Source organism: Ostrinia nubilalis, chromosome 14 (assembly GCF_963855985.1).
Source record: "Ostrinia nubilalis chromosome 14, ilOstNubi1.1, whole genome shotgun sequence".
In the NCBI taxonomy this organism is placed as follows: Eukaryota; Metazoa; Arthropoda; class Insecta; order Lepidoptera; family Crambidae; genus Ostrinia; species Ostrinia nubilalis.
The window spans coordinates 14275964-14286370 of NC_087101.1; the positions used below are offsets into that span (position 1 = coordinate 14275964).

The window sequence follows — 10407 nt, forward strand, 5'->3', positions numbered from 1 at the left end:
TTTTTTGACATCCATTAATTATCCATGTCGATTAACACTTACGTTTCTTTTTGTTCGGCATCCAGGTTATTGGTTGACACTTGCCAGATTTAGGTGGAGATTTAGAATATTGGTATTCGTTTTAAAAGTTGATAGATAAATGTCTCCAGCATAACTCGTTGCTCTCCCAAACACGGGAATGGAAGTCAAAATATTATGAAGGGAATAATTTTAATAAAGAAGTTTTTTTTTTCAGAAAATAATTCGTTAACTTTCTTGCTGCATTTGTAGCTGTGCCTTAAATAATAAATAAATAAATCTTCCGATCCCTTACCTAGCCTTGTTTGTTAAATCATCAATTTAAATCCCGTTGTAAATAAGATTTGGGGAATTGATGACGTTTCCCATGCGTACCACAGACCCGTAGTAAATCTGTGATAGTCTCACCCTGCGCCCGCGCCGCTAGCCTGATTTATGTGGATTCGACAACCACTGCTAAACGCGCTGCAGAAATGTAATTTGTGTTCCTATGATTTATTTATTGACGATAAAATATGGGATGTTTATGTTGGATCTGATAAATTAAAAGCATCATCTGAGATTATCCGCGATATGCTGAACATCCTTCTCGTTTAATTAGTTATCCATAAGAGTGGGTATTAATTTTCATCATCATCATCATTTCAGCAATAGGACGTCCACTGCTGAACATAGGCCTCCCCCAATGATTTTCATAATGATAATTCCTTCTTCTAATGTCTCTATCCTTTCCTCTGATGATAGAGCTGTTAATGATACTTTTTGAGAAATTTTCTATCGTTTGTAATGGATCAGGAATGAAAGTGGTATGTGTTCTACAGTGTAGGATTTGATACTTCTACTGTTTTCAAACTTTACACGTTAAATAACGGATATCACAACTTTCTCGCTATTTTGACTGTGTATAATCTTTCCGGAAGCCAATGATTTAGTGGCGGCCAAATATCTTAACTAATAAAGCATATTAGACGATTTGGTTACCTCGCGGGCGAATGGTAAACACCGCATGCGCTCAGCGTAATGATCCAATCTATATCTGGGCCGAAACGAACGCCAGGTGGCGTCGACAGGCAAAATAAACGGACCGTAATCGATTCGGCTTTAGAACCAACGTTTGTGTGTGGACTAGGTTTGCTCGTGGTTTTGTCTGTTTAAAATATCTTCCATAAATCAAATAATTCTCTTATGATCTCTCGAACTCTAACGTCACACAGAAGACTCTTCTGTTCAGAAGACTCTTCCTAGAACAGTCTTCAGAAGCATCTTTTTGTGGGCGTGCCGCAGGGATCTATGTTTGGAACCATGGCTGTTTTTAATGAATCGATGTCATATGCTTTGTTATCACCACTCGCTGATGATGTTTTTCCAACTCTTCTTTATGCTCACTCATAAGTATCTAATGATTGCCAGTTTAATTAAAATTCTTCATTAAGTGTGTTTTTTCAGTTTAATTCTATCACCATCTTCTTCTAGTCATGTCGAACACAAACCCAACCCAAACAGTGTCAGCCCAAAACTCTGCTACAAAAGTGGCGTTGTCAGTAAGTAGCATTCATTAAATCTTCCTGCGTGCAGTTGTTTGAGCACACAGGGCACGACATCATGTGCTTCATCGACTGGGGAACACAACTACATTTGCACTCCAAGTGCATTCTATCAGAACTATGTGTGATAGTAGTTTATATTTGCTGATGGCAAGTACTCTTTTCGATACTCAGTTGCTCACACACCTAACACCTTTTTTATTATTGGTCTTACCTACTCGTATGTTTTACATCCTTTACTTCATTCATTCCATATTAGAGATAAAGTTAATTATAGGGAAGCACCTACATACAAACCGTACATGAAACTACTTTGCATGGTTTTATTATACATAAAAATGTACAGATTAATAGCTGCTCAATGTTTTTGTTCGAGCTAACCACTTACAGCATAAATCGAAGCTTTTAGCGGTTTACCTCGATTCTCGCGGATTTAAAACAGATGATGTCATGGTATTTTAATTTAGCTTTAGTGAAAAGGTATCGGTTTTCCAAGTAGGTACTCGTGATGGAATATTTTGCTATTTGTTAACAGATTTCTACAAATATTTTGTAGAAATTTTCTATAGACTGGTGATTGTCTATTTGAACCAGAGTCACAGTTTGAATAAACGTGATTTGGATATTAATTAGGTATATCCAGATCCAGAGTTATCACTTCAGGAACTCTTTTGAGAGCCTTTCTATGTGATAAAGAAAATATACCAACTCTAGTCTAAAACGACACAAACTATTCAATAAGGAACTCTCTTAAAGTTCTGCTTTTACTCGACTATTATTGCCTCTAGGTCTGTTTCAGTTTTTTTCTACACGAAACCAGACCGACAGGTGGTTAGGGTAAACAAATAGACCTAAAGTACCTACTATTGCATTAAGAAGTTTACCAAGTGGAATCGTGATTTGCGAGTTACTGCGTGAAAGATAGAGCATAAAAACGTAAATAGCTTGGCGTATTCGCTTATTTATACTGCAGTTTTAGTTAATTTATTTCTTGCATTTAGGTACAAAACACTACTTACAAAGCGATAAAAAAACCACCCCCTTGAAGAATGACGTAAGCTCAGCGGTAATAAAATTAAATTCTCGCAAACCCATATAAAACACATTAAAGTGGCAGTTTATTGTAAACAACTGCAGCGTTCGTACATCATTCAATGGTCGAGCACTCCATAGCTTGCTCGTGCGCAAGTTACTGGCCCCGCCCAGCGGGCGGCCGGCCAATCAGCGTGCAGCGTTTGCGAGGACACGCCCACTGAGTGCGCGGGCGCCGATGACCCGTGAGAGCGTTATTCAGTTTTTAATCGGCGGTTGTCGGAGGCGGTTGTGATGACGTCGTTGAGTGGTGAAGTGAACACGAGCAAGTTGAAGTTTAGCGTGGAGAGTATCCTGGGGAACGTTGGGTCGGGGGAGCCCAGGGGGGCGGAGGCGCCGCGGGCGCAGGAGCCGCCGTGCGCTGGTTGCGTGGCGGCGCTGTACCGCTGCTGTGGGGATGAACCGCTGCTGCCGCTGCCGCTGCCCCTGCCCTATGCGCATTTGCACCCTGCCTTGAGGCCTACGACCGGTGAGTAGGTTCTTCAATTCTTCATGTTTTATTGCCTGCACTTTGGTCTTCTGTTGTCCATTATTAAATACTCTTCAGGTTCTGCCTTGCATGATTCGTTCTTAATAAGTAAATATGGCGTTCATAGCTTAAAGACTGTGCATCGACCTGATTCTGTTTCTAGAGGAACTGTTTGAACTTTACCAACCGCTGGACCGTGGCGAACTCTTTGACTTGCTAACAGAAGCAAAGTGCCTGTTATTTAGCTTACCTGGAGGGGTTAGTGAGATATGACGGTAAACCTACAATATTTGACTTGGCAAGAATTCAAACTTTGCTTTTTGGTGAAAAGCCAATGGAATTTCCCCCTGGAAAACTTACGTTATCTCCCAAATAAACTTTGTAGTAATAATTTGTAAAAGGTAACTGTATTTTTCATATTTTACCCAAGAAAATTCAGTCTTTGTTGGAAACGTATAAGTAAAATTAAGAAACATAGCAGTGCCAATATTTTAAAAGATTGTAGCGCAGACAACACTGCGTTACTGCAACATATTACTTAAAAAATAGCCAAAATTGTCTCACGTAATTAATAGACGCCCCCCAACCTTTCCTGCTTAAAAGGTACTCGTAGAATGCTATTGAAACATTGTTCTATAAATAAAACAGTCGGGTTTATTCGAACTCTTATAACTTACTCTTGAACATCTGGACCGATTTTCATGACTTTTGATTTACTGGAAAATTTATGAAAAAATATTGTATTGTAACCTATTCGGTGCGAAGTCAGGGCGGGCGGTAAGAAAAACAAAACTGAAATAACTTCCAATACTTATGTGTAATAGCCCAGTACCTTTATTTGTTGGTAGAGTCGATACGGACATATTTTATTAAGCTTTTTGTTCTAATTTTTTACTGTGAAGGGCATTAAGCCGCAGATTCGAATAGTTCTCTCAATTTATTGGTCGGATTTGATCGGCAAACGGCAGCGTAAGACCGGTCGTTGTGAAAATGTAATTTACTTTAATTAGTTAAAAAATTAACACTTGAAAGATCAAATTTAATATCCTTTCTTATTGACAATCGTAAACTTAAGCACTGAGAATAGGGCGAAATTTTCATTTTCATATTATTTTTAGCCTCTGCTCCTCCATCATCAGAGCAATTCAATTACAATGGTTAAAAACCTAGAAATCCAAATGTTCTCAGAAAATGTGGCACTCTTTACGAATAAAAAATGAACAGTGAAATAATGGACACGCATAATAATTTATTTAGGATTGAAATATGTACCTACTACAAAAAAAACTATGGAGCTTTTTTATTTATTTGTAATCAATCTATTTCTCATTTCGAATGAATGAAAACTAGATACATGCCTTAAAGAAGTTTTTGACTGTTCTTGCTTAAAGTTAAAATTAATCCATAGCACCGTAAACTGTAATATTTAACTACTGTTTTAGGGAGCGCTTAAATCTAAACATATCTAAATAATATTAAATTAAAATAATATACGGTACTTGTATAAATCCAGGATGAACCAGGTTTTACTCGGAAATCCTTACTCGAAATCATACTTATTCAATGACCGTGGATTTAAATAAAATTGAATTAAAATAAATACAATGCGAACCTTGACACAAAAATCAAAGATACGTCATTTTATGCAAACAATATTGAATGTTTTAACATGTATCACCGTATCAAGGCGATTTGTATGGGGTCCATAGCCGTCTTCGAAGAATCCTATGAATTTCAAATAACTTAGGAGCGGCGATAAACAACAGGTAACAGATATGACACAGTTAAAAGTATAAAGCTGAGTTGCACTTTATCATACTCATAGGTCAGCTGCGGATTACTAATGTTTGGCCAAAAAACGTTTCCCAAATTATCACATGGCAAACAACGTTTCGCAAATTTTCATTTGGCAAATTCTCATTTGGCAAAACAACTTATTGCAAACTTTTAATTCGCAAATGTCTTTTTTGGCATATTATTGTTTAGCAAATTATTGTTTGACAAAGTATGTTTTGCCAAATGTTTCATTTGGCAAAAATATTTCACGATAAATTATTTACAAAATAATTTGATTGGTGCATAGAATGGAATACAAATTAGCTTGTGGTTATTATTTTGTTTAGTGGGTAGTTAATATAAAATTTGTTCTAAATTTATTTTTATCGAAACTAAATGATTAATTAACAATAGAGGTGATTCTAGCGCTCGGCGGCCGCTGCCGCGGCACGCTTCGCTCGCCTTCGCCCTTCGCGCGTTAAGGGTCACTGTTCTAACCTAACCTACTATTTTCTGCAAAACCTACTTTCGCATCCATACTATTTTCTGCAATCTCTTTGTTTTACATAAAATTCTTGTGAAAACCATGATCATTTGCCTTGTGCTTTGATTTGTGGGTAACGGTGGGTAAGCATGTGAAGTGTCAATTTGACCAAATAAATTATTTGGGATATAATATTTGGCAAAATAAAACATTTGCTATATAAACATTTGCCAAGTAAAATTTGACCAAATGATAATTTGACCAAATGAAATAGTTGCGAAAAGTACATTTGCTAAAAGTTCATTTGGGAAATGAAACTTTGGCGATAAGTTGTTTGCGAAGTGAAATTTGGCGAAAAGTAATTTGGCCAAACGGAAGGATACCGTCAGCTGCTCTTTAAGATTAAGAAGACGCTCAACTGGCAATATACTAATTTAGATACTCGCATGGTAATTGTAATTATCCGTGAACATAAATACATAGAGAAAAAAAACATACAGTGGAACATACCCCTTTCCTTTTTCGAAGTTGGTTAAAATACTTTATCATTGTTACTGAATTTAACTGTTGCTGAACACAGGTTAGGCTCAAACTGTAGTAGGTACCTAAGTAAATTCAGGAAGCATATAGAAAGATAGCTGAAAAAGGCTTCCTTACCAATGACATTACTTTTTTTTTAACTGGTATTTTGCTACCAGAATCAATGTTTTTTTTTTAATTGGATGTTGTTATTATTAGGTTACTTTTATTAAGTTTTGAGAGAGTAGGATAGTTTCTCGCAATTTTCTACGAGCAAACTGAAAAAGACAATGACATTACTATAAAAACATCTTAGATCCTTACGGTTATTTTAAACCTAAAACAAGTGTTAAACTTTTTGCAATAAGTTTTTAGTTTTGCAGACTAAGTAGGCATAAAAATAATACTTTCAGGAGACTTAACTGCGTAGGTAATATTTATTTATTTTTATTTTCACCAACTTATACTAAGGTACTTGATACAAATAAGGCCTATGTTCTAATAAGGCCTATACATCAGAAAACACAGATAAATAAATCCAACCGGGATAATACTTCAAGGACACGTACTTATATGCCCTACAACCCGGTAGCCGGTAGAGCGCAAGAGCGTCCCGATCCACGATCCCAGCACCAATTGGCACGCGTTCTTCTAAGGTGGTGGATGATTTCGTGCTCTCTTATAAAAATCTGGCGATTTCATCTTTAAATTTTCGGTAAAATGACGCTGTTTTAGATTAAGCTTTTCTTAGTAATCGTTTCTAAATAATAATAATAAATAATAAATATTTTTGGACATTTTACACTGCGCTTCTAGTCCCAAACTAAGCAAAGAAATATTTCTTACTAGCTGATAATTACGTTAATTTTTACTACTGGCTATAGATGCATTATTTGTAAATATTTAAAGATAACAAGAGCGAGATATCTAATAAGGCCTGGGCCTTATTTCAGCATGGTAGGCCATATTAGATACTTCTGTCAACACCTGATTACGGACAAATTAATTAAACTAAATGAGTCAAAGAGTAACTAAATATTTATTTAATAAGATTGTCACTAACAGCACAGAGAAGTAAAAGAAAACAGAGTCGAAAAAAATTACAAAACCTGTAAAAAAAAAAGAAATAAAATACAAATCCAGTAAAAAAAAATGTATGCATGCCGTATGTATAATTCTAAAGGAAAGGAGAATAAAAACTGGTATTATCATGCCTGTCTCGAAGACAATGTAGCAGATATGCGACCATAAAGGACTGCTTTTGGTGGTATCACAAATATTTTGTAGGAGTTCGTAAAGATGATTCAGAAGCCTTTTTATGCCCTGGTTCTAACAAAAATTGAGACCTCATTTTGTTTACAAAAATTCAAGACTAAATGATGTTCCTAAACTGATTTATTTAAGAGGTTTTATGTGTAGGCCTTATTCGAACACGGTGTTTTAATAAGCCCTATACAAAAAAATAATATTGTTTGTTTTTTTTTTTTTTTTTGATAATATATGTAAGGAATCATTACTTTGTTACTATGAATATTTAATTTTATCTATAATTTATGTATAATTCTTAATAAGTGGAATTTAAGTTTATCTAGAGATTTTTATAGTATATTTCTGTTTAGGTACTTGGTATGTCAAATTTTGAAAACGCAAACAAATCGACGTGTTTAATGTTTTAAGACCGAATTTTGTTTAATACAACCTCAATTTTAAGGTCTAGAGGCATTTGAATCATATAGGCCTTATTCCGTGTAGGTGATTTATTAAAGCCAAAAGCAGTGGTTTCGTAATTTGCTTATTTTGAATAGATTTAATAATAATAATAATAAATACACTTTATTGCACACCAAACAAATAACATAACAGAAGAAAAGGAACACACAAGGTACAATTAGGCGGTCTTATCGCTATGAAGCGATCTCTTCCAGACAACCTATGGTGAGGACAGTTACTTGAAACAAATATGAAGGGGAAGGCGGTGTCGACACTAAAGAAATAAATTATAATAAAAGGCATACAATCTAAACCAAAATAATACATACAAATAATACACAAAATATATTAATTTAGTTAAAAATTTAGTTATTTTTTGTAATATTGCTAAAATTAAAGGATGGAAGAAGTTAATTAACCTTGTTTTTGTTGATTGGCGTTAATATTTATTGAAATATAAGCATATAAAGTTAGGTAGGCCTTATTTGTATCAAGTATCTTATATTTACAGGTCAATAACCTATAATATAAAAAGTTTGCTATGTTATTTTGATGAATTGATTAAACATATTTCAAGTTTTTTAATCCGATTTATTAAGTCCAGCTAATTTTCAGAAAAACATTTTTCCAAAACCTTTCAATATATCGGCATCAATTATACTTACATGGATCTAGCAAATTAGCCCCCTAAACCGCGGAATGTAGGTCTTCTGATATTATTTTATAAACTCTACAATATGCCAAAACAAATTGGAAAACATTAGGCCTAGGAAGCGCGCCGCGATAAGCGGTTATCACGCTATTTTATCGATTTCGTCCATACATTTTGACGTCGATAAGAGTATATCACGGCGCGCATATAAGTAAGTGGACACCCTTATGGTATTGTTTTTTTATAAGAATATTAGCAATTAGTAAAAAAGTAATAATTAGTAAATACAAATTACTAATAACCTCGCTAACCCCTCGTGGTAAGCTAAATAATTAAATAAGCTTGTGTTACGTACGAATGGATTCACCACAATAGTCGAGCGGCGGCAAGGATCGAACCCGCGTTCCTCGGACCACGAGTCGGCCAGTCCGTTAAAATAATTTATCAAAATAATTCGTTATTACAGTTAAATCAAGTTTTCTGTGCGTCTTTTTTTAGTTTACCGGCTACCCCTACCCACATCGTCGCCACCTCAGCAACCCCCAGCATCACGATGTGACGTCACTTCGAGCGGCAAGCGCAAACGCTCGTGGTCTCGAGCGGTCTTCAGCAACCTGCAGAGGAAAGGGCTGGAGAGGCGCTTCCAAATACAGAAGTACATCACTAAGCCGGACCGGAGGCAGTTGGCGGCGACCTTAGGACTCACTGATGCTCAAGTAAGTTCTTGGACCATTAGAAGATGAATAATAATATTATTATGCGCGCGGTTTTTTGTCGAAAATTAGTGTAAGCCCGCCGGGGGCACCCGCGCGAGTTTTAGCGGAGACCCTAACTTGTGTTAAGGCAATACCATGAACAAATTTGTGATTTGTAAGTAAATCTGACGGTGCACGTAGACTACGTCACCAAGATGGCCGCCAATCGCAATATCAACTTGCGGGGCTAGTAGATTTTCAAACTGTAGGCCTAGATAGATGCAGGCGATAAGCCGTGTGGTGACAGTAGTGTAGAATATATTTGTCACTCCCCTACTCTTCCCGCGGGTGTCGTAAGTGGCGACTTAGGGACTACACATCATATAGAGAACGGCCAGCAGCGCTCTGAAAAACATCAATCTTTAAATCTGCATCTCCAACCCAGCCAAGCGTGGGGATTATGGCAAAACCCTCCACTATAGTGGATGAGGCTCATAGTCCAGTAGTGGACTGTAAAGGACTGTTGATGATGAGATCGATGCAGGAGTTGTAGCAGTCCTCTGCTCACGAGAGGCGACCATTCCGGCTTCCCTGAAAGTTTCTTCATGTTTTTCGCCACAAAATAGTTTACGCAACATTCAACCAACTTGTGCTACAGCATTATTTTCTGTACAGGTCAAGGTGTGGTTCCAGAATCGTCGCATGAAATGGCGGCATACAAAGGAGGGCCGCGGTGGCGCGGGAGGACCGCCATTACCGCGCGCGCCCGACGAAGACGACAACGAACACGTCGACGTAGATACGCTTAGCGATTGAACGTTACGACTTTACGAAAGACTTTGATTATGGATCTAGGATAGGGCTAAGCCACATTATCCTGTTGCCAGACGGCAAAAAATAACCCAGGACATGAGGTTAGACAGTGAAAAATCCGTGACACGTTCAATTTTGTGATCGCTTCGTCACTTTGCGACGCTATTTTGTATGTACGCTTCATTGAATGTGGTGATGCGAGGGGTTTGTTACGTATTTGTTTTAAGAGAAATTGAATAGAAAATGCGATGCGGGAATAGAATAACTGTATGAGTTGCCGAGGAAGGAATTTACACGATATATTGGGATTATGTGAGACTCATGCACTGACCTGGTAACAGCGACACCGGGCTCCCTATCCCAGTTCCAGCACTCCTCGTGGCGATCCAATATCAGAGGGCGTCGGTCGAACAGCGAAAAACGTGTCACGAATTTATAGTCTTGGTGCTGAAATCCAAATTCGAAAGACTTATTCGATAGGTTTTAAGAGAGAGTAAATAAAGGAAGGAGTGTGGTGGATATAATATTTTAGTTAAAAAACAGCCCTATTTATTCTGATACCAATTTTATATACTTGCAACTTCTCCTTTTCCTCCGGATTTTCGAAGCAGATGGATTTATTGTAAATTTTTCTA

The 10407-nt window shown here is 36.9% G+C and overlaps 1 protein-coding gene across 1 annotated transcript; it reads left to right on the forward strand.

Annotated features, from left to right (window-relative positions):
* Window positions 1-2878: 2878 nt before the first annotated feature.
* On the forward strand, window positions 2879-9886 carry LOC135078237 (homeobox protein DBX1-B-like). Its single transcript, XM_063972838.1, has 3 exons — window positions 2879-3123; window positions 8763-8980; window positions 9635-9886. Exons 1-3 carry the CDS (start codon window positions 2889-2891, stop codon window positions 9773-9775), a joined length of 594 nt encoding a protein of 197 aa, XP_063828908.1. The 5' UTR covers window positions 2879-2888; the 3' UTR covers window positions 9776-9886.
* Window positions 9887-10407: the final 521 nt, after the last annotated feature.